Source organism: Epinephelus moara, chromosome 21, assembly GCF_006386435.1.
Source record: "Epinephelus moara isolate mb chromosome 21, YSFRI_EMoa_1.0, whole genome shotgun sequence".
Classification (NCBI taxonomy): Eukaryota; Metazoa; Chordata; class Actinopteri; order Perciformes; family Serranidae; genus Epinephelus; species Epinephelus moara.
Genome location: NC_065526.1, coordinates 11,458,320 through 11,482,921, shown reverse-complemented (window position 1 = coordinate 11,482,921; position 24,602 = coordinate 11,458,320). Strand labels below are relative to the sequence as shown.

Sequence of the window (24,602 nt, the reverse complement as noted above, 5' to 3'; positions counted from 1 at the left end):
AGTGATGGTGGCATTCCATGCAACAGAATGCTTCCATTGTCACAGTAGATATCAAATGAAGTAAAAACACAAATGTTATCAAATGAAGCACAGTATCGGTATCACTTTAAGGGTACTGGTATCAGTACTGGCATCGTAATTTATCCAACCAGTGGTTCCCAGCTGGTCCAGCCACGGGGTCCAGATTTCTCCTTCATCATTAGTTCAAGGTCCACACAGTTTAATATATTCAGCATCATACTCGCGTTTTGCCATGTCATCGGGCTAGTTTGCTGTCTCTGTTAAGTAACTGCCTGTTATTCACTCACTCTACAACAGGAAACGACACTTCAAAATAAAAGCCAGTGCTGGAAATTTACTGTCCTTCAAAAATAAAGTAAATTTTTTACAAACTCTACATGTTTGCAAGTCACTTGCGGTCCATTCAAGATGGACCCACGACCAACTTTTGGACGCGATCCACCAGTTGGTAACCACTATTTTAAACGATACCCTGCCCGTCTGACTGGCCGCATGCCCTTCCGTCCTTTCCTCTTCCAGGCTTTGGTTGGTAGATGTATTGGAAGTACCTTAAATGTGCAGGTGGATGTACCTTACCTGCAGGGAGGGAGGGAGGTCAGACTTAGATGTGCCTCTCAACATGCTGGAGCACTTGTTCACTCTGTCCACCTGCTGCTAAGACTCAGCCTCACACTCTTTGTGCCTGAAGCCACAATACATGAACAACAGAATGAGCAAACCTTTTGTTTGTCATATACAGATGTGCTTACTAGCAGGGCTGCAGTGCACAAATACATATAAGGTAGAATCATTTTATATTGCAGCAAATTAACTGTAGAATATTTTGCAACTTAAATCTTCTTCTGTTAGAAAGCAGTTAACAAGATGCAACAAGTACAGTAAAAAAAAAACAGTCTTACTTACACTCTACGTAAGTGCAAACAGTTGAGCTTATAAGAAAAGGTGCTCACCAGTATGTGATCTTGTGGGTTCCCTCTGGTGCAATGTCCCTGCTACAACAGAATATCCAGTTGTTTTTAGCTTCGATGCACATACACCAACCTGCTCAACAGCTCCCACAGCTTCCAAACACTGACCAGCTCCTGTTGTCCATTAAATGTTCTGAGTATGGGACAACCTGAGAAAGGAGAACTTGTAAATCATGCAGTATGAAAAAGGCAAAGTGGAGAGAATGTTAAGCATGAAAACTGCAAACTACAACGGAGCAGAATAGAATATCTTTCTTGACATTGTACATGTACAATGAAATTGAATGCAACCACCTCAGTGAAAGGATAAGTAAAAAGTAAAAGTAAAACAGTAAACAATATGACACTTAAGAAACACTGCACATTCCACCTTTTGCACAAATCCCTTATATTGCACTCAAACATATTGCCACAGGCAAGCCTTTGTGCATTCATGAAATGCAGTTATTGCTTTTGGATAAATGCTGTGTTTGTCCTGGCTTTAACTGTCCCATATCTCCTGCCTGAGGGCAGCAGTTCAAACAGATGGTGTCCTGGTCCTTGAGAATGTTTTGGGCTTTTCTGAGGCAGCAGCAACTGTATAGATCTTCTAAACCAAACTTGTGTACTTAAAATAAATACTTTCATTCATATGTTAAATAGTCTGTGCTGAGAAATACATTACATGATGTAATTATGTGTAGTGTTGCGCCCTTACAGCCAAGTTGGCAATGAAATAAAAGAAACCAGCTCATTTAAATGAAGGTAATTACAGACTGTTAGTGAAACTATTTGAATATAGTCCTTGTTTTGAGCACCAGATGGCTGAAAAGGGAGCAAAACAGAGAACTATATTAAATGATTGTAGTCCACCTCTGACATACTCCAGCTGATTTGAAGAGGCTGACATCTAGTGTCACAAAATTGAAATTTCTTTTAATAAAGTTGAAGTCCAGCCTGGCAGAGCTGCAATGCTCTGCATGATTTGAGGTTGAGAAGTGACAGGAGTTTTGAGTAACTAGATATGGTCAAGTCCTGAACCTGGCAGATGCATAAAGCCTTCATTAGCTCCTTGCACAGTCAGCTCAATAAGTTAAACTGAAGATGATACAGGCTAATTGCAGTTAACCACTTCTGGTTGAGGATTTTTAAAGCTAAGTAGCAAGTTATGTTTTAAAAAGTTACAGCTGTGGTTATAGTGGACTCCTGTGGACGCAGCAACACAGCTAGCAGCAAGTGTAGCTACTGAAGTAGTTAGCGTCACAATGTCATAACACAAATCAGTCCCTCAAGAATTTTTTTTCTTTTCGAGTTTATGCAGCCTAAATTGGATTTTGCAGCAACTTTTCTACAAAAGTATGATGAAAGTTGTTATGTTTTAAGCATATTTGTTGCAATAAAATTGCGGGAGACATTAAAAATTGTGAAAAAGCTTCTTTTTTTTTTTTGCTTTGTTTTGTATAATTCATCAAAAAACAAAGATAGCTTGTTCCAGGGGGAGTGTTTCCAAAAAGACTCACAGTAAATAAGACTAAATACTCATGTTGATAAACATCCACAACAATGTTAAACCCTGTTTATTACTCTGGTGTAGCTGTTTATTAACATTTATTAACAGGGGTAGCTACTGGAAAGTAGCATTCTCTACTGTGTTTATTTAGACCAGCAGTCCAGATTCAAACTTAGCTAAACTTAGCTAAAATAATCCATTTAATTTTGCTTGTTAGCTTTAGCTAATTTAAATTAGCTCAGTCATCCATACCTGGAGGCTAACGTTAGCTACTTTGTTAGCAGAAAAAGAATAGGACTACAAATTTTCAAAAACTACACTTACATTAAAGTTGTAAGCAATTTATGCACTTTATATTTACTGTTGTTCACTCACCTGTATTTTTTAAACACAGGTAGCCAGTTAATTTCTCAGCCTTCAGAGGAACCATTAACAATTCATCAAACTGACAAAAAGTGCAGCCCCAGTTTGTTGACCGGAGTTTGACACAGTCACACAAGTTAGTCAGGTTTTAACTGGATTATGTTACTGATCCAGCCACTAAAGCATGTTGGGAAATGTAGTATTTCATCAGAGATATTATTTAAAATGTGAATAATGTGATTGACTTGAATTTCTTCTCCCAGAAACCATGACATGGTGTTAAATAGAGAGAAAATGAAAAAGGCCACATGGAGGCAGTGTGGGACACAGATTGGAAAGACTGATTAACCTCTCAGTGATACACTTTTTCACTTTCTTTACTGTGCATGAAATCATTTATAGAAATACAGGTATACACATAGCCAAAAAATAATAATAATTAAAAAACAAAACCCCCCCAAACAACAAATTAAGAACACAAAAACTAAAAAAAGAATTAAAAAAATACATTGATATTGTTGTTGTTGTTCTTCTTCTTCTTAACATTAGGTAACAGGGTGCAATATTGTTGAAAGTCACCAGTAAAGTGCAGCAAAGTTGGTTTGGTTCATGACCATTTTTCCTTATGAATATGTGATTTTCCAAAAATAATAAAAAGAGTTGTATGATAAACAACATGTCATTTCCAATCTCATTTTGACTTAAATGTAGTGCATTACATCAAACATATTTATTTTAACATTTATTTTAAGTTTGTTTTTAGAAAGTTGGCAACATTTTTGTGTATTTACAGTGAACAAGAGACAAATACTGAATTTTTCCAGTCTACAGAAATGACACTTATGATCAATATCGAGTTTAAATATTTCTAGCAGCACCTTTACGGGAAAAATATTATGTAATATCTTGAAAGATACTTCCTTAAGCTTGTTATTTATACAGTATTTATCACAAGTTTTCCATGCTTTCTCCCTCTGTGTATCATTAAATAAGGAAGACCAAAAACATCTAGAGGAAGGGACAGTAACAATAATGTATTGAGTTCCTAATATTTTTGTCAGAGCACTTCTGTTTTAATATATTACCTCCACCAATATAGATATCTTTTAGTCACAACATGAACATCAAAACAGAGTGCCTCCAGCTGAAATATCAAAAGGAGGTATTCTACCATTCTGACCCTCAGCGTCCTTTTCCCTCTGTCTCTCTGTCTCACACACACACACACACACACACACACACACACACACACACACACACACACACACACACACACGCACCTGCACCTGCAAGCCATGTGCCGAATAATGATGAAAAATATCAGTAAAACAAACAATATTGTGTCTTCAGTTCTTACTAACCTCTCATGTATGTGGTACTCTTTAATTACAAAGTACTTTACTCATTTCCTGTTGTCTCAAAAAACAATATGGGGCCATAATTATTTATTGCTTTCTTGGATTGGGTGATTCTTTTGTTAGCAATCAAACTAATTATCTGTTAGAGATTAAATTAAGCAGTAGCATAGTTTCTTACCTTGTCTGTGTTAACAAATGTAGAAGACAAAAGCATTGGTGTTGAATGATCCTGTGGCGCACTAAAATCACAGCATGCATCCATCCTAAATCAACAAAAACATTCATATGTACAGGGCAAAATGAAGGAAAATTAAATAAGATAGTACTAATAATATACTTCCTGGTAGTAATAATATACTTTATGTATTTTTCATTAACTTCCGTCTCACATTTATTCATTAATAATCATTGCAAACGGCTAAAAATGGCAGGTATTTTACTTATAATCAATTGAGAAACACACAAAATGATGATTTTTAATCTACAAGTACTCACTTATGCATGTGATGCAGCAATTAATTAACAACCCCTTTTATTATTCTGTTTTATTGCCAACTTTGGTCTGTAATAAAGATCATATACAGTAGATGATAAAAGTATATTTATAACACAAGAGGCAAACAATAACAGGAACAATATTTATGCTTTCATTACATTTACAGTAGATTAATTTTTTAAAAATATAAATAAGATTAAAATAAAGACACGATATAGTTAGTCATAGTCCTATATCTCTGTTACAGACTTGTGGATTTACTGTTTGTTTCTCCTTTTTTCACTTTTATAGCACTGGACCCATTAAACTGGAGAGTCGAAGACAAAAAGCTGCTGCTTCTTTGGTCTCACCTACCCACGCCTGCTGCTGCTGCTGTCTGACTGACCTGTTGGCAGAGGCAGAGGCAGAACACCTCCCTCCCCTCCCCTCAGTCCCCTCCTCTCTCTGGCCAAGCCATTAGCCATGAATAATGGTGCTGCTACCATCACAGCCAATTGTCTGGATGAAAAGCAGGCTCTGCCTCACTTACCGGTGTGTGTGTGTTAGCTTGTGGCCGAACAGCAGGTTCAGGATCAGAGTTTCTGATCAGCTCTGTGGGTTCAGGTCAGAGCAGGTAAGCACATGACATTTCACTTGACAGGAAATGTAGGTTAGTGCAGAGATGCGTGGTGGTGATTGATCACAGCAGTGAGACTTCCAGGTCTTCTGAAAAAGGGAGATTTTAATTCATATATCGCCCGATACTGGAAATAAATTTCATGCAGTTATTCCAAATTTTGCTTGGATGTTTCATAGTCGGTTATACAAGCAATACTCTTAAAATGCACGCAGATGATATTCATATTCTGACACTGTAATATCATATCTCTGAATGTATGACTCTGGGGCAACTGGTGGATTTGTTGAGACAGAGGAAGAGAGAGAGGGAGAGGAGAGAGCAGTGTCTGCTACCAGGAAAACTCCTGCCGTTGTATCACTGGGAAACCCGCGAGCAGATGTGATGGTGGAGTGATGCAGACACTGGACACAGAGGCAGATTATCAGACACTGCACTGAACAGTACAGTAAGTGTTCCTGGATCATTATTTTACTTGTTATCTGGAGCTTGTAACAGACACAAGGGGACTGCAGTGTTGCCTAGAGCTAAGTCTTGGCCAGCTATGCTACTGCAAACACCCAGGCTGAATAATTAAACCTCACAGAATGCAGATTTTAAATTTACTTTGGATGCTTTGTTTTTCTGGATAGCTGCTGCAACTTTGCCATTTGCCAAAATGTGTCACTGAGTGTTGAAGACAGAACTTTGCAAGCTTAGTGTGTGCATGTGTTGACATATAATTAAAACCATACACACAACCAGCTCATTACGTGTAAAGAAGTCATTATCACTTTATTCCTTACTGATAAAGCTGAGCAGACTTATTCATCAGCTCTGGGGCTCAGCAGTCTACAGCAGGGTGCCGTGCTGTACTTACTTTAGTGTGTGTTGTGACAGCATCAGTTTGTCCCACTTTAACAAACCAGGCATTTATTATTTGCCTGTTATGAGCCGAGAGCACGGTAGCCAGATGGAGGCTGTTGATCTTGTTAGAAAGGTAGATGTGAAAAAACCATTACCTGGACCACGGCAAACACACACGCACATGCACAATCGCACGCATGTGTGTGTGAGTGTGCATACACAAACAGTTCTGTGCAGTCAACCGTTCGCTGAGCTGCAGTCTCCATGCTGGTCTCTGCACCTGCTGCACTTAAAGTTATTAAGTGGCAGTCATGAAGAATTATTGCGTACAGCTTGACTTTTATAAATGGAAACCTTAAAGGAAATTGGGGTTAGTTGATTTGTTATTAAGTTTCTGTTTCTGTTTTTAAAAAATGAAAAGTATAGTTTAACATTTCTTACTGTGCAGGTCCTTGCAGTTCAGTAAGAGTGAGACAGTAGTTCATGATTTGCATACAGGTTGGTGACTGATTGCATATGATAGGCATGATGCATAGTGTGGTATGTGCTGACCTGCAAAGTTAATGATTGACCGACCCTTTTACACTCAAACTATCACAGTTGGTTGCTAAGAGCCTGAGGAGAGGAGATACCTTGGTTACATGTCCAAAAGCTGACGTGTACATATAAATAGATATCCGCCAGGCATATGCAGTATACCGAAAAACATGTGAAAACAATTAACATTTCAGACGTCTTAATCAATGCAGACAAAATCAGGTCTGATTTACGCAGATTACTGTGATTGCTCTGTGAATGGAAAATGAGAGAATTTAAATGCATGCTCACATATTCCTCCTCCTGCGTGCTCAGACCGTTTCCCTGGTCTGTGTACCTGTGTTCTCATGCAACCAGCAGAGTAGACGCTTGTTGATGCCCTGAAAAGATGGTGGGACTGAGAAACTGCTCTACATGGGAACCTTTGCTACTCAAGGCCTCCTGCATCAAGTCCTGTGCCAATGGCTGCTCCCTGGGCATCACCGCACAGCTTACCTATGCTAATGCTGACATAGAGTCTGTAGAAGGTGAGTAGTTGGATGATACACTCGTAGCACAAGTGATAATCATAGCAACTGTATTTTGAACAGAACCGTAATTTGACTCTATATGTCATGAAATCAGAAGACTACTTTTAGTGTTCCAACAGATCCTTAGGAAGTCTTAAAAGGCACTGGATTTATTGATATAAAAAGAATTAAAAAGAGTCCTGATGGGTTTTAAAATGTCTTCAATCAATCTTTCAAAGGTATTCAAAATGCTAATACATGGGAAGTAGGATTTTATAAATTGTTTTTCCCTGACATTGCATCGTAATATCTCAATAATTGGTAACATCTACTTTTCAAAAATAATTTGCAACAACAACAACCAACAACACTGTCGTCTAGCTTGCTGTCTCTATATGGAAAATGCGAAGTCAACCAAAATTGGCTATTAAACCAAGATTTTGTAGCATGGCTGAAGCTGGTATAAGGTAATGCATATAAGGCTTTTTGTACTTTATACAAAACATTTTTAAACTTGGCATGGTGGAATCACAGCAGTGGTATCCCCAAATCACCATGAAAACTCGCCTTAAACGTCAGGTATTTCCTTGTTCTTTTCTACCCTCATCTCCGCCGCACCTGGATGGATTACCATTATGGATCTACCATTTTTTTCCCCATTAAAGGTATTTTTGGGGGAGTTATTCCTTATACGTTGTGAGGGTCCAAGGACAGAGGGATGTCGTAGGCTGTAAAGCCCTCTGAGGCAAATTGTGATTTGTGATATTTGGCATTATAAATAAAATTGAATTGAATTGAATTGAATAAAAATGGAATAAAAAAGCCATGATTTATGTTACAAGATTTTGGTAAAATTGTTCCTAAACCTAACTTTTTTAATTCTTCAGTTTTGATTATTATAAAATTTGTCTGAAATTTGGGTGGCATTAAAAAGGTTTTTAAAAGTTTTTAACCTAGCCTCATCTTATTATTGTACTAGAAGCCAGCTCAATATTATTTGAAATGCCACCACAAAAGGTTGTGATGTCTGGTTTTAAGCCCTTTAAAACTGAAGACACATCAGTTTTCTTGTGCTGCATTCAGACGCCTTTCACAAGCATTTAAATCTTTGAAACCTGAGCAAATTGGTTTGGTTTCTTTTATGTGCTAAAAAGGTAATGAGCAAGTTAGGAAGAAATGTCTTGCAAATTGCAAGAAAATAGTAAAACGTGACAAGAAGAAAAGAAAAATACGGAGAAAATTATTAGAAAATTATCAACAACAAAAAAAACTAGGAGAAAAATGCACAGAAAAAAAAAATATTTTTAATTATTAGAACTGTACTTTTTAAATTATATTACAAAAAAACTCTCTTTCTCTCTCTATATATATAAATTTAGAACTTTTTTCAGGTCATTTTACCCTTTTTTAAACTCTTTGTTGGGAGAATTTCCTGTAACTTTAACCTCTACCTAATTTCTTGCTATTTTTTCAGGACATTTCTTGTAAAGCTGCTCATTGCCTTTGTTGTGCATTCTTGAAAGGAATCAGGCCAATTTGCTCAGGTTTTTAAGGGTTAATACAAGACATCATGAGACAGTGATTTACTGTGAGCTAAGCAGTGGTAGCTTTAATGGGACATATAAGTGGGTGTCGTCTGTGCAGCAGTAACAAAATACATTGAGGAGAAATGTGGTTTAAAAATGCAGTAAATGGAAAACAGCAGAGGGATAAAGATGGACCCTTGAGGAACACCACAGATTATTTGAAATTTAGAGGAAGAGCCGTCTCCTACAACAGCAAAGGTTGCGTTAGAAAAGAATAACATTTTAAATCAAGAGCAAAGCACTTATAGTCAGTCTATGGATCATTAAGCTCACAAGGACAGATAGCAAAGAAAATTTATCAGTGCTTCGAAACTTCAAGCTGAAAAAGATAAGTTCCCAAATTAAATAAATTGATTTTTTTTTTCCAAAACTGCTATGCCAGCAGCTCGTCAGACACCAAAGTCCAGAGCAACGACAATAAAACTAAATCAGACGTCTGGGAAGGTGGCAAAGCAGACCTTTATCATGCTTTTACAAAATATGTGTTGTACTTTGAAATATGCTTCATGGTGTGTAGTTTGATTTCTTTCTAAATTGATGCAACAATCTAAAATCACTGTTCTGTGTAACAAATATTTTCGGTCCTCTAGGTGTGTTTGTGTACCCTCTCGGGGAAAAGGAGGTTGTGGTGGGCTTCGAGGCTGTGATTGCGGGCAGGTTAGTGGGGGTCCAGATCCAGAGCCGAGGGAAGCTGAAGGACTGCTGCTTAGATTGCTGCCCTGGATCTGGTCTTGAAGGCCACTGTGCGAATGGCCGAGAGTGGGGCTGCTGTGGGAACTCCAACCTCGACATGCAATGCACCAACGGTGAGGAAGGGAGGAGACTTCCTGTGTTTTCCTTATAGATAAAGATGGTCATTTGTTCTATGATGCAGTGTGGGCCGTCTTGCATTACTGTAATGGTCTGGTCTCTGCATGAATACAAATACAGCCACAGTGAGTCCCTTCTCTGTCCTGTTTTAGCCTCTCTGAGGATAGAGAGGACAGACAAGGGAGGCAAATAGACTTGGCTGCCTGCCTAATGGTGAAGCTGCAAAGTACAAACGTATATCAACTTGAAGTGCATAGTTTTTTATTGGAAACGGTGGCATCATGTGCATGGAATAATTTCTCTCTTACAGCCAACAAAACACACAGATTTAAGTTACTCTTTGTCAGCCTTAGGTTATTTGATTTCAGTGGTAGATGATTTTAAATCTGGGACTGTACAAAAATTCTTAGGGGGTCAAACAGGAGGTTTCTTATTTATCTATTTTTATTTTATTTTTCTGAAGGGATGGTAGTTGAAAAAAATGGAGAGCAGTGGAGGGTCTTTTAAGTTATCCTAGATTTACATTTTATTTTCTTCATCTTTTGTGGGATTAAAAAAGAGAAAATTAAAAAAGATCCTGACATACATTTCAGTGAGTGCTGGACTTTAACTTGCAAATACTTAACAAGGTAAATAATGCATGTTTAGGTATTTACCAGTGTGCTCTTTGGAACAGAGGAGGATTCAACAAATATTGATTGAAGGAGGCCCATTTTTTAAGTAAAATCTGAGATGAGATCCAGCCCCTCCTCCCACCTGTCCACTGTGTCTGTCTGAAATGTTTTATTATGTCTGTGAATGCTGTCTTTCTGCTTCAGGACATCTCATCCTGGACGAAGACCTTGAAAGAACCACCTTCATCGTGGGCACAGGCCTCATTGGCCCCATGGATATAGTGTCCGTTATCATCAGCACCACACTAGAACTCCCCACATTAGAAAACGGAGCGATCCGCATTGTCTACCCCACATTGCTTACCCCGATTGTCACTGGCCAGATGACTCCAAGCAAGAGTGAAAATGGGGGAAAATCTGAAGAAACAGGGTATTTATTTTGCAACCAACTGTGGCAACACTGTTTTACCTATCATTGTACATTTAGTATGTTAAATACTCGTCACTGCTCTCCTCCTCAGACCAACCAGCTGTTTTGGTGCCACCTCAGGAAAACAGGACCGGGCCTTGGACTCTGAGCAGCAGTGTGCCCATACCATCTTCACCAGTCCAGCTGCCAACCTGGCACCTTACGAACTCAACTTCCAACTGCTGGTCAGAGGGGCCTGCCTATTGGCTGGTACTGCTTTTATTCTCAAATATCTTTGAATCAATGGCACTTAACTCAGTCACTGTGAAATACTGAATTTGTGGGTGATCTTATGACTAAATAGAATCTGAATCCACACACAGCCAGAACTTAAAAAATCCAAAAGAAGTAGAGGGAGGACCGAAAGCAATACTTCACCCTGTGCTGAATTGAATTCATTTAGAAACTTCATTTTTCTCTCATGCCTCCACTGTGAACGAAGAATCCAAAAACAGAGAAAATTCTTGGTGAATTGTGGGAAAAGAAGGCTGTATTTAACAACAGCAAAACTAAATCAAAACATCAGTTTACAAACTCTCACACAGCTCATGAAGTATAATCCAAGTCTAATTTATCCAGTTGTATGCTCAGTGCTTCCCAAATACACGCATTTTCGCTAAAACAGTAGTATTTAAAACACTTCTGGATACCAGAAGCACACCTGGGCAAGCTCATGCGTTTGAACTCTGTGTATTCCATTGAGCAGGGTTCGTGCTACTCATGGGTGCTTGAAATTATTCATGCATTAGTGTTTTAAATTGTAAGGTTTTAGCGAAAATGCATGAGCATAGATAAGTTTCATTTTCAGTTCAGTGCAGTTCCCCGCTGTCTGTTTGAGAAGTACTGAGAATATGACTGGATAAATGAGATTTATATTATACTGCACAAGTTAGGTGAGAGTTTGTAAACCGATGCGTTGATGTAATTTTGCATTTGTTAAACGTGGACCCCCTTTACTCAAATTCATCAGTAATTTTCTCAGTTTTTGGATTCTTCGTTAACCGTGGAGGGGTGCGAGAAAAACTACATTTTTTTTCACAAACTCAATGTAACAGGGTGTGAGTAATTGATATACAAATTATCATTTTGTGAGTGGAGTATTGCTTTAACCTCCATCACTGCAGGCTATGTGTGCTGTGTTACACATCTTAAATTAAAAAAGGTAATCATTACTTTTCATAAACGCGTTACAACCTATGATTTGCCTCTCTTTATTTCTTCCTAAACTGATGTATAGGGCTGGAGAGCCCCACTCATGCTCTGAGGGCAGATGCAGACCCCAGCGCCCAAAGTGCCTCTGCGACCTACATCACCCTGGCACAGGAGCATCCGTATGACAGACACATAGAGATCATTCTGCACCTTAGTGGTGAGCAACTGAAAACCATCCCTAATTTGTTCCCCCATCCTTTTTTCTGTTTTTTTTTCTGATTTTGATATTTGAATGTGACCTCAGCTAACAAACCTCTCCCACAGAACCTCACAGCCCATTGGTCATATTAGAGAGAGGCAGGCTTTCATTCAACCAGTATGAACAGCAGATCTGTGCCCGCCGTGATTACATTCGCTGCACTCGCAAAGATTCAGAGCCTGAGAGGAAGGTTGGTCGTTACTCATGCTGCTTGCTACCTCTCTTTATTAACCTTTGATATCTCACATGTGTACCAGTTCTAGGGCTGGGTATTGTCTTAAAAATTACGATACCAGTACCAATACCAGTACGCTTAAATTGATACCACTGCCACCAGACATCACTGGCGCATAGTAACAATACTTTTGATTATTTTAGTGGCATCTTGGCACCTCCATTTAATACATCGCACTTGACTCAACCATACCACAGGCTGTATGGGTTGTAGTTGCTGTGGTAGTGGGCCAATCACACGTCGCTTTAAACTGAAAATGCTTTCAGTAATTGGCTGTGAGCAAAACCATACAAATAGACAATTCTTTTAGATCTGGATAAAAAATGACTGGATGCAAATATGGTTTGAGTAGAGAAGTTTCAATACTACTTGGTATTAGGTTATTTTTGGGTACCAATAACCAGCCCTTACCCAGTTCATCTGCCCTGACTCCATTACTGCATACAAACATTATGATATTCCACCTGTACCTGCAGTTGGAGTTTGTGAGGAAGCGATACCACAAGGACATCCTGAGCAGCCCCGTCTTGATGCTCAATTTCTGTCCCGACCTGCTGAGCGAACCTCTGGAGCTGCACAAAGCCACCAGAGAACTGCTGTTTCTTGTCGATCGCAGCGGCAGCATGAGTGGCACCAACATCCATCGTGTAAAGGTGAGCTGCAGGCAGGATGGAAACGCACCAGTGAACCAGAGTTAAGTCAGTTTAAGGCACGTACATTGATCTGGCCCCATCCTGTCTGTCCCTTCTTGTTCCCACAGGATGCCATGGTGGTGGCACTGAAGAGTCTGCCCTCTGTCACCATGCTCAACATCGTGGGCTTCGGCACCACCATCAAGCCTCTGTTCACCTCCAGCAAGCTCTGCACTGATGTTAGTTTCACACAGTGATTTTGCTTTTATTAGATGATTATCTGAATCTGTCCTATTAATTGGCTTTTAAGAGAAACAAATCATATGATACTCTGAACTACATATGAATTCTTCTCAGTGAAAGAAAATACACGGAGCATTTGGATCATGTTTTCTGAAAGCAGATGTTTTTCAACCATGTCGGACTATCTGTTCTATTTTGTCTACTCTCTAATCAGGCAATAGGTCAGTTCCTTGGGTTGCCTTAGTAGCAGAGTATCAGGTTTTATCCAGACTAGGGGCTGCAAGAACAAACAGTCTTTGCACATACTCCCAACCATATGGTGACCTTTCATGCATTTTCACTAAGGCACTGGATGTCCTTCCATCTCCACTCCTGTCAGGCATGTTTGTCCACAGTGTGATCCGAGGTGGTTTTAAGGCAGGTGATAATGTGTGTATGTTTGCTCTCTCTTTATTAGGGATGTGCTGATTCAATTCTTTGCCACCCTCACGGGGTAATTGGGGAATCTGATATCAAACAGTGAATTTATCTTGACAACATAGGCAGTGTTTGCGCAGGCAGCGCCATGCAGTCAGACAGGCGTTGTTGTTTGATGCTTGCTTCTCCAGCCTTTACGATCTGATAGCACCTTTCCTTTTTTTCCCCCTGCATATGCACACAGGCTACTCTAATGCAGGCCTACGAATACATCCAGAGGATGAGAGCCGACATGCGGGGCACTAACCTGCTGGGGGCGCTGTCCTGGGTGTACCAGCAGCCCATACAACGCTCATATCCACGCCAGGTCTTCATCATCACAGATGGATCCATCAGCAACGTGGCTAAAGTGCTGGAGATGGTCCGCAGAAACACATGCACTGGCAGGTATTGAGCTAAAACTGAACTGCCCATCAGATATTTAAAGGAACAGTGTATAAGATTCAGGGGGATTTAGTGGCATCTAGTGGTGAAGATTGCAGATTGCAACCAGCTGAAACTTTTCGTGGTTAGAATTTCTTCAGTGTTTATTGTTCAGGAGGTTTTTACCGAAAGCTGAATTGTCTGCAGAGGTCTTCTCCTGATTTAAATCGGTAAAAACACTGAATAAATCAGTTTCATGTTACACATCAGTGTTTCTCCAATGCTGTTTGGCATGTCGGAGATGGGCTGTGAGCCCAGCACCTGCTAATGTGTGCTCACCTTTTCTTCTCCGATAACTTAAGATCCAGATGTTCAGGAGATTTTACCAGAACTGGATTATCCACAGAGTGCTCTTCCTCTCCAAAACAAACTGACGCAATGATTTAAACTGGTAAAAAACAGACAAAAAAGCAGTTTCATGTTACAAATCAATGTTTCTCCAATGCTGTTCAGCTCGTCACAGACTTGCCGCAAGCCTGCTAATGTTTGCTCACCTTTTCTCTCTGATAACTTCATGTGTGCTCGCTTTATTTCTGATCCAGACATTCAGGAGGTTTTTAACATGAACCGAAAGATCTGCAGAGGTCTCCTCTCCAAAACAAACGGACTAAGGGTCTCATGCTTATGAACATTTTGGAGACAGGAAATTGGCACCGCGGATGTTGAATTGGAAGCCTGATTGTAGAAATTGTTAAATATTTTTTGGCGCACGCCATTTTTGCTTTTGTCTGTACGTACATTTTTAGTAAAGATCCCATGCGTCGTTTTATAAATGAGACCTCAGGTGGTTAATACTGGTAAAAATACTGAAAAAAAGCAGTTTCACAATACAAATCAATTTTTCTCCAATGCTGTTCAGCATGTTGGAGACAGACTGCAAGCCCAGCACCCGCCTCTAATAACTTAAGATCCAGATGTTCAGAGGGTTTTCACTGGGTGCCAAATTAACCGCAGTTAACCACAGTTTTTTCCTCTCCAAAAAATGGTCCTTGTGATTTAAACTTAAATTCAGTGGCCAATGCATGAATGGGAATGGCCTTATCTAGAGCCAGGGTTTGGTTTGTCCGTTCTGGGCTTTCGCGTTGCAAAACGGCAATCTCCACAGACGAGGATACACTCCTTATGCAGATATAATCGGCTCATTCTACAGTAACGAAAAAGCCAGGATTCTTTTCAGGTGATTATACACAAAAGGAAACACACTTATTATATTCCATTCCTGCCAATATATCCCCCTAAGTCCCACACACCGGACCTGTAAGCCATCATGTGTGAAGAATGGTACAGAGAGGGCAAAAACACAGAGAAAATGGACACTAATTCAAACAACTAGTTAACAAAGATTTATCTTATGGCCGGCTTGTGATAGGACATTAAATCACTGTGCGAGTCAAGGAGGCAGAGAGGAATTGAGTGTGGTAAGTGCAGGCAGAATGAGGTGATAAATATGACCGAGACACCACGTGGGGGGAGGAAAGCAAGGAAGAGAGAAACAGACAGAGAGAGGGGACACAAGCTAACAGCGATCTTGAGGAACTGAGACCAAAGCACTGTGAAAGAGGCAGAAGAAAGAAAGGGCTGAGGTATTTTTCTGCCCCGCCCAGTAATCCCGTTAAGTGCTCTCCTCTGCAGTAAGAGTCACGCCCCTCTGGTTTTCCCCAGGCCCTTCAGCAATGCACAATAACTCCATTTATCTCTCATTAGTATTCTCCTGCTACACTGACTTTCTCCACTGTATTTTGGCTGTCCCTTCGCACACTTTGTACATATTTCTTTATTCTCAACACATCTAATTTCATTGAATGTTTATTAAATTTCAGTCTACCTACTCTCTGTATCCATATTCCCAAATATTGGTCTTGTATTGTCTTCTGTCTTCTTCTTAAGATAATGCTAACAGTATTTGACCAATCAGACAGACTTGCTGTTTTTAGAGACAGGACATGAACAAGATCTCAGTCTTTTCGATTATTTGGTCCCCTGCTCTTTCCAAACGCTCAATTAGCCAAATGGCTTGTGATCCCTCTGAGTACCCAAATAACAGTTCTGTCTGTTTAATGACTCCAAATTTCCTCTTTCCTTAGACATGTGGAAGCGCCTGTGTGTCATTAGGGTTTCAGAAATAGAAACTTGCAGATGTCTAAGTTGTTGCAAGTGGCTCGTCGCTGATTTGTTCAGATGGGAAAACCAGAAAAAGTGACAGAGCACATTGTAGGTAAAGAGCAGGCAGTTCGTCAGAGACCATTACAGTAGGAAGTGAATATAATTCTCACATGATAATTGTGGTGTCATAATTTATTTTTCTCAAAGGATGTAATAAAAAAGTATTACCCAATCTCTTCTGCAGATGCTTTGGCCTGGGCCTTGGTCCCCGAGCCTGCAGGAGACTCCTGCAGGGCGTTGCCAAACTGACAGGAGGGATGACAGAGTTCTTGGATGATGAGGAGAGACTCCAGCCCAAGGTCAGCAGCACTGCAGCACTGACACCTACTGGACAAAATATGAATTGCAGAACAATTACAAGCATGATCTCACTTTCCATCGAGATAAATACAAACAGCTTTAGTTCTTAACTTTAGCCTCTAGCAGGAGTGACAAGTAAATTACATTTACTCAAGTGTCCTTCTTAAGTATAATTTTCTACTTAAGCATTTTTAAAATGCCAGATTTATCTTGTAACCCTTCGGAGGGGGGCCGACCCTTGGGCTGTGAATCACTAGATTAAAGGACCAAACCATGTAACTGTATACAAAGTAGTTAAAAGCAGCTCCATCTCAACCTACAGCCTTAAAATACTACTTTCAATTATAATAATTTTAATAATCGGGAGCATTTCTTCTGCAGAACACATACTTTTATTTTTTAAACAAGGTATTTTTTATTGGCAATTCAATAAAGATATAAGAGTATTAATGCACAAACACAGACCACCCAACCTACCATCAACACAAGAACAAACAGAAAGCCGGACCAGTCAAAGAAAATCCAAAACAGAGGGGGGAAAAAAAGAGACGATGAAAAATTACGACAAATTAATGAACTTGTGTGACATAAGTAGGAATATAGCATGTTACATTACAAGTTTTCATCCCCCATATTTGCCACAAAAGTTAAAAATGTCTGCCAGGTGGCAAAGAAGCGAGCAGTCGATCCTTCAATAAAACAATGGATTTTCTCCAGTTGTAAATGATACATAACATCCTTAATCCAGTGTCCATATGTTGGAGGTGAAGAGTCCTTGCACTTACACAGGATTGTGCCTTCTGGTCAGAAGTGAGCAAGAAGAAACAATGTCCGCTTGGGTTCTACTTAGGTTAACATCTAGAGGAGTTAATCTAAAAATCTGGCATGACATAAATGTGGCAACCAGCTGTACAAACATCGTTGAAAAAGTTTTCGATATTAAATCCCAGAACTGAAATAATTACTTTTACTTTTGATAGGTGCAAACTCTCACACAACTCATCAAGTATAATCCAAGTCTCATTTATCCAGTCATATGTTCAGTCCTTTCATAATGGACAGCCTTTTCTGACGGGGAACTGAACTAAACAGAGAGGTAATCTGAGCTCACATCAAAGACAGACTCCATTGACAAAAACAGTAATTTTACCTTTGCTGAACACAGGAGCTGCTGGTCCACTGCCTCAAACAGTTAATTAGTTTATGTTATTGCGTGACTTTCTGAATTCAAACTAAGATTTTTAAACACCAAAGATGCACAATATCACAAACCAAACGAATGATCAGGGCAGTGGTAGATCAGCAACTCCTGTGTTCAGCGAGGTAAAATTATTGTTTTTGTCAATGGAGTCTGGCTTTGAGGAGAGCATTAACATGGGGTTAGTAACTGATATACATATGGTCAATTGGTATTTTTTACAGTTGTAAAAATGTATTGTTAAGACTTGTATTTAGAAATACTGTGATCAATCTGTCTCCTCAGTTAATCAAGTCTCTGAAAAAGGCCTTTGAACCTGTGCTGACTGACGTACGGATTGACTGGTACCTGCCAGAAAACATGGAGGCTTTCCTTTCACCCAATGAGATCCCCCCGCTCTATCCTGGGAATCGTCTAATCGGATACTGCACTCTATTCGATATGACGTATTTCAAAGCAAGAAAGACAGAGGTATACAATACTGCATTCTCCAACTGTACATCTGTGTGTGTCTGCATAGAAAAACATATCTGTAACCTAACTGTTTTATAGTCTCAAGGACGGGGCTATAAAGGTGTACATCGTGGCTCCACCGGTTCAGTTTTTGGACAATCAAATGACGAGCTCTCACCTCCTCCTCCTTCCGAGTTAATGCCTGTGGTGACGTCTGCAGATGGCACCGACTTGGAGGAGGCACTGAGGGAGATTTCCAGAGAAATCTCTTCTGAGTTTTCCTGTGCCAGAAACTCAGATCCAGGAACCAGTCCAGGTCAGTCACTCATCAATGGCTCCTGTGAAAAGATATAGATCAAGACTGGGAACCTCATACCACACTGGCTAACGTTGGGCTTTTATCTGCTCTAGGTGTGGAGCTAGACTGGTCCAGTGACGTGAGGAGGAGGATCCAGGAGAGCTCATATATCCAGGAGCAGTATGTCCTTACTCGCTGCTCTCTCAGTAGCGAGCGAAGTCTACAAACACAGTCCCACTCGCACATACACGCCTCGTCCAACTCTGACTCTACAGGCGGCATCTATCTGCCTGACCCCCACTCCCCTAGTTCAGTGCTGGATACAGGGTCTCTACCCCAAGGCCTTGAAAAGATGCCCCCACCTGAACAGAGATCATCCCTGTCTCGCTGGGCAGATCCCGCATGGCAGCAAAACCTCTCTGTGGAAACCTCTGATAATGGAGCAGAAAAGGTACAACTGACTGAAATAGATTGGCCGATATCCCAGAAATCGCTGCAAAATAGTTTGACAGGAGAAAATGTTTTCACCTTTCAGTCCTGTAAATCTTAGGGATTTTTTTTTTCAAGTTCAACAATTACACTGGTAGAAATCTTTGTCAAGAATGAAAGATACCAAGACATGTAGTGCTTTGAGAGAAGGGTGATTCCTTTTGACTCTTACTTGACTGATTTGCGAAAGATTGTCCATCCCTTACCGATGTTTTACTTGCGCCAAAGCACCAAAGAAGTGCTGTAATGTACAAATACAAACAGATAACTGTAACATCTTGTAGTTTTAGACATATGTGGTTGCAGACAATAGCAGTCTAACAGACTTTTTTAACCTGCTTGATTTTCCTTCTGATACAACCAGAGTGTGCGTCTGGATGGAGGTGAGGAGTCTCGTAGGAGACATAAAGCACTGGCCCGTTCAACCATGGCAGCACGGAGTTTCTCATCCCCCCAGGGCGAGCTGGAGATGCATCGCCTGAGGAGAGCTCTGGAGAGGGTGTCCTTCGACCAGACGCTGGGAGGAAGGCTGGATGAAAGCGACGGGGAGACGAAGCCCCCATCAAGAGGCACACTGTCCCGCAGAAGCCTCACTGACTCCAGTAAGCTACAGCGCCAAGAACAGCAGCTTTCCTATTTTGCCTCCAACAAATTTCTATCTCTGTCTATCTCACTCTGACCCTCAGATGGACTCCTGTTCCCCGCCTCTCCTCTGGACTGGGACAGCTTCACAGACCCAGAGTACCTCTTTACTGCTGCTCCAGCAGAGGATCCTCCACCAGGTCAGTGCCGCTCACTCATTCACGGTATGCTGAGCGGCAGGCCTGTGTCCTGGGAGGCCACTGTGGACCTGGGGCACCTCTGGGGCCCTGAGGGCCAGGAGACACCAGAACGTGAGGAATGTGGGGGAGGAAGAGAAGAAGGAAAAGGAGGGGAACCATGGGAGGAGATCATTCACCAGCTGACTGCGCGCTCAGTTATCAGGGACTTTGAGAAAATGGCAGAGAAGGAGAGCGACACTGGACATGGTGAGGCTCAAAGGGATACGTCTCCTACAAAATACCCATTTGTATATCAGTTACTCACCTCATGACATCTTAAAGTTGTGAACAAAGAATACAAAAACCATGAACATTCTTGATGATAGACTCTAATAAAAGATTACTATCAGGATTGACAAAGCCTAAAGGAATACCTCACCCAGAAAATGCACCATGCCAACATAGCAAACATAGCTCAAGAATGGCCCAGGGAATAGGACAAAGACCTCAAGTGTCTGAATCTGAATGAGCATCTGTGGCACGTGCCATTAACCCACCTCACAACCCACTGGACTAAATGGATCTGCCGCCAACGCACTGGTGCCAGACACCGCAGGACGCTCCCAGAGATCCTGTGCCCATGCCTCGACAGGTCGGAGCCAAGAGATCCTGTGCCCATGCCTCGACAGGTCGGAGCCAAGTCCGATCCAAGGAGGCCCCACCTTGGACTAGGGGTACATCTGGGGTACATCACAAGAATCCTTGAGCAGATTGGGATCTGGGAAATTTAGAAGCCAGGTCGACACCTTGAGCTTTGTGTCACGCTCCACATGCCATTTCTAAACAGTTTTTGCAGTGTGGCATGGTGCATTATCCTGCTGGGGGGCCACTGCCATTGGGGAGTACTGTTGCCATGAGGAGGGGTACGTGGTCTGCAACGGTGTTTGAGTGGGTGGAACAAGTCAGGTGGTATCCACATGATGCCAGAACTAAAGGTTTCCCAGCAGAACAATGCATTGGAACAAAATAATCAAAGTTATTCACTTCACCTGTCAGTGGTTTGAATGTTTTGGCTGATGGGTGTATATATAATGTGTATTTCCATTGCAGGTTTGGTATTAAATTTGTTATAAGGTGGTATTAAAAAGGTCTTAAAAAGTCTGAAATTTAATTTGGTTATATCTGTAGACACCCTGGATATAAACATGGTGATTTTGTAGGTGAAGTATTCCTTGAACTACTTTAAACATTTATCTTAAGTTATCCAGTATACATACTTACTACCCTGTTCTGTTTCTTAGGTTCAGCTAAGCGATACCGCATGAAGGCCATCCAGACCAGTAAGCATTGTAACATCATCTGCATGTACACAGCCTTCGCTACCACTGATAGCAACTCCAACAAAGGCTTGCCAGACTGTATGGACGTCCAAAAGACAGGTGAGGCTTCCTATCAGCTCACTCACACTCTGATAAAAACTGAGCAATTATATTAGATATTTTAGAGGGGCACAATTTTACACGTTTAGTTTAATTCACGAGAACTACCCAGCCTGGGAAAATAATTGTATAATGTTGTGTGTGTGTGTGTAGGGATGCATCTGGGGAACAGGCGGAGTTCCCAGTCAGGTAGTCGCAGGCAGAGGACCTATTCTGTCGGTCTGGGCAGACGGCGCACCAGCAGAGACAGTGAGGACATGGAGGACACCTGGAACTCCACAGGTAGACGCACTGAACAATACCACCACCCATTTCTGTTGTGAAGACTTTAGGTCATCAACAATCTTTGTATCTCTCAGACAGAGATGACACCCCTGCCTCACCCTGTAGCCTTACATCCTGGGACTCTAGTAAGTATCGTCGACTCGATCAGTGAAAACATTCTAGTGTCAGTGTAGCTTCAAAATTTAGAGGCGTCTGAACAGAAAGGCAGTTTTAAACTTGAGGTGAGTCTGAAGGGAGGGAGAACTAATCTGAACTGCTCCCCTGTGACTTGATCATGCCCACCAACAAGCCTCAAGGTACTTCTAAAAGGATCAGTTCACCCAAATGACAAATAATTCTGCCTTTACCCCAATGCAGAGTGGGGCTATGGCTGTAAACACTGTAAACCATTTTTGAAGAGACGATTTTGTCAGTAAAAAATCTGTTTATAGCAAAACAAAAATGTTTTTTAAAAGGGTGAACTGAGCCTTTAATCACAGTCAGGAAACATCTCTTTATCACTGTTCTGATGACACAATTCTGTTTTATTCCACACTGCTGTCTGGTGTGGGTGTAGGGGGCCATGCGTACTCTGCCACAGCCCCAGCATTATCGAGCGCCTCATGCACTCGTTCACAGCGATCTATCGAGAGCAAGTCAATGGAGAGCTTCTTTGGCACCAGGTAAGACTTTCACACTGTCTTGTTTCTTTCGAATGTTGCATTACACTGTGAAGGGGAACTTTGTGGCAGTGTTTGTAATCAGGTTACTATGTAGTGTAAGCCTCTCCCTGTGAGGGTTGTGTTTTATGTCAACATCCAAATGTATGGATATTCAAAGGCCAAAAAAACTCACCTCTTTTTGTATATTCTAGATTTCCACTGGGCAGACTCAGGTCCTCTATTTCATCAGGAAAGCAGGTTCCTCTCAAGTCCCACTGTCTGTCTGCAGAGACTGAGAAACAATCTGAAACTGAAGCTCCAGACTACCTGCCCCTGGTGAGCTGTGCACACACGTACAATATATACACTTCACTACACATCTATAACACAACACATTTATAAATCTGTCTATATGGTGTCTAATCAGGTGCGTCTGCAGTTGGCATCAGGAGCCTTCCTCCTGACGGAGATCTACTCTGACTGTGTCCAGATCCCCCTGGACCGTCTGAAAAGGGCTTCACCCTACAGCCTCCACCGGCGCAGCCTCAGCCCACCCTTCCGCTGCACCTCTCCCAGTGCTCCATCTTTATCCACCTCTGCCAGGCCTCCCGGTGCACCCACTAGCCACCATGTTACCTTTTCTCCCTCCTCCTGCTCCCTCATCAAACCAAACGCCCCTCCTTTCCACCACACTCCAGACGACACTCCCCTGATGCTGGAACCAAGGCTTCGCCGAAGACACCTGTCTGACCGCGACCCTGTCACCTCACCCCCTGACCTCCCCAGCTCGGAGGAGGGCTCCCTGGAGTTGTCCGTCGGCCTCTCTCAGAGCCAGAGCCACGGCCAGGCAGATAGCGGCCGCGGATCAGAGACAGATGTATGTGAGGGGTCTTCAGCAGAGCCAGCTGACCTCCAGGGGAGCAGCCAGTTGGCTCAAGAGGACCTGGAGGGCTCGAGCTGGGCCACAGCTGTGGCTCTTGCCTGGTTCGAGCACCGCTGCGCCGGCTACTTCATGGAGTGGGAGCTGGTGGCGGCGAAAGCAGACTTCTGGCTGCGCTGTCAGGAGCTGCCCGAGGGAGTGGACCTAGCGGGGCTGAAGGGAGCTGCACGACAGCTGTTCCTGCTGCTGCGCCACTGGGACGAGAACATCAAGCTCAACATGCTGTGTTACAACCCCAATAATATGTGAGACAGTGACCTCTGAGGAAACTGAGCCAGATCTACTGATTAGCATAATCACTTGTTAATAATGATAATGACTCCGAAGAAGCAACGCCTTTACATGGAAGAGGAAGTCCTGTGTTTTATCTGCAGGATCAACTAATACCATAACCTAGTGCCAAGTTCATTCTAATATTAAAGGGATAGTTCAGATTTTTTGAAGTGGGGTTGTATGAGATACTTATCCATATTCAGTGAATTACACACAATGGATGTGTTTCAGCACGCCCCCAGTTTGGAGAAGCAGGCAGGAGTACCAACATCGATGCTAAGCAATGTACTGCTGTGGACAGGGGCAGCAGCAAAATGTATTCTAGCCACCTAAAAAAAACAATACCAGTTCAAGTGTACGCTATATTGAGAGTATTTCATTCTTCCATCAGGCTGCCCATCCCGATGGGGAATCCAGCTTGTCAAAAGCTTCAGTGCCCCATTTATGCTCTCATCAAAGCCACCAGACTCCATTGATAAAAACAGTGATTTAACCTCGCTGAACACAGTAACTGCTGGTCTACCTCTGCCTCGATTAGTGAGTTAGTTTGTATTATTGTGTGACTTTGGTCAGTCTGAACTAACCCTTTTAAATGCCAAAGTCACACAAAAGCACAAACAAATCAAGGCAGCGGTAGACCAGTAGCTCCGGTGTTCAGCAATGTTAAATCACTGTTTTTCTTAATGGAGTCTGGCTTTGACGAGAGCGACAAAGCGGTAAAAATATTCTAAATAAAATCTAAAATTCTAAATTCTTTCATTAGGAGGCTAAAATGTTTTGTTGCTGCCCCTGTGCAAAGCAGTACATTGCGTAGCATCGATGTCTGTACGCCTGTCTGCTTCTCCAAACTCAGGGCATGCCCACTGCCACCAGGTAATACACTGACTATGGGTAAGTACCTCATACGACGCCACTTCAAAAGACCCAAAGCAGCCCTTTAGGTTTCACATGAAAAGTTTTACTGCTGTAAGCCTTTATATTTATGTGACGAGAAAACCCTTCGATGACATAGACCAAGTGGCCTTTTATTATAAATCTATATAATGCTTTATGCAATCACAAGAATGCCTTGACCGTCTGAATGGGCTTTTTTAGTCTATATGTAGTCAGTTACTTTGCCAAATGTTTAATCACAGTCAGCATCAGATGGGAATGATTTTGATTATCATGATGATTATTTGTAAAACTGAAGAAATCTTACTTTAAATGATGAAATTATTGTTGGGAAAATTAAAAAAACAGCGCAATTTAGCAATTTG

At 41.5% G+C, this 24,602-nt stretch overlaps 1 protein-coding gene across 1 annotated transcript; it reads left to right on the top strand.

Annotated features, from left to right (window-relative positions):
- Positions 1-5,707: 5,707 nt before the first annotated feature.
- On the top strand, positions 5,708-24,505 carry vwa5b2 (von Willebrand factor A domain containing 5B2). Its single transcript, XM_050032447.1, has 22 exons — positions 5,708-5,759; positions 7,010-7,221; positions 9,380-9,595; positions 10,418-10,643; positions 10,735-10,892; positions 11,920-12,051; positions 12,159-12,283; positions 12,805-12,981; positions 13,089-13,199; positions 13,865-14,067; positions 16,451-16,565; positions 18,050-18,235; positions 18,317-18,533; positions 18,629-18,966; positions 19,369-19,606; positions 19,691-20,032; positions 21,067-21,204; positions 21,358-21,486; positions 21,564-21,614; positions 22,046-22,151; positions 22,343-22,466; positions 22,558-24,505. The coding sequence occupies exons 2-22, from the start codon at positions 7,083-7,085 to the stop codon at positions 23,317-23,319; spliced, it is 4,233 nt and encodes a 1,410-aa protein (XP_049888404.1). The 5' UTR covers positions 5,708-5,759; positions 7,010-7,082; the 3' UTR covers positions 23,320-24,505.
- Positions 24,506-24,602: the final 97 nt, after the last annotated feature.

Excerpts from the sequence above, each read along its gene's own strand:
- vwa5b2 (XM_050032447.1), top strand. The coding sequence starts at position 7,083 with ATGGTGGGACTGAGAAACTGCTCTACATGGGAACCTTTGCTACTCAAG. Across the intron at positions 14,068-16,450 it reads AGAAACACATGCACTGGCAG|ATGCTTTGGCCTGGGCCTTG; the intron begins GTATTGAGCTAA and ends TCTCTTCTGCAG. Across the intron at positions 18,236-18,316 it reads TCAAAGCAAGAAAGACAGAG|TCTCAAGGACGGGGCTATAA; the intron begins GTATACAATACT and ends ACTGTTTTATAG.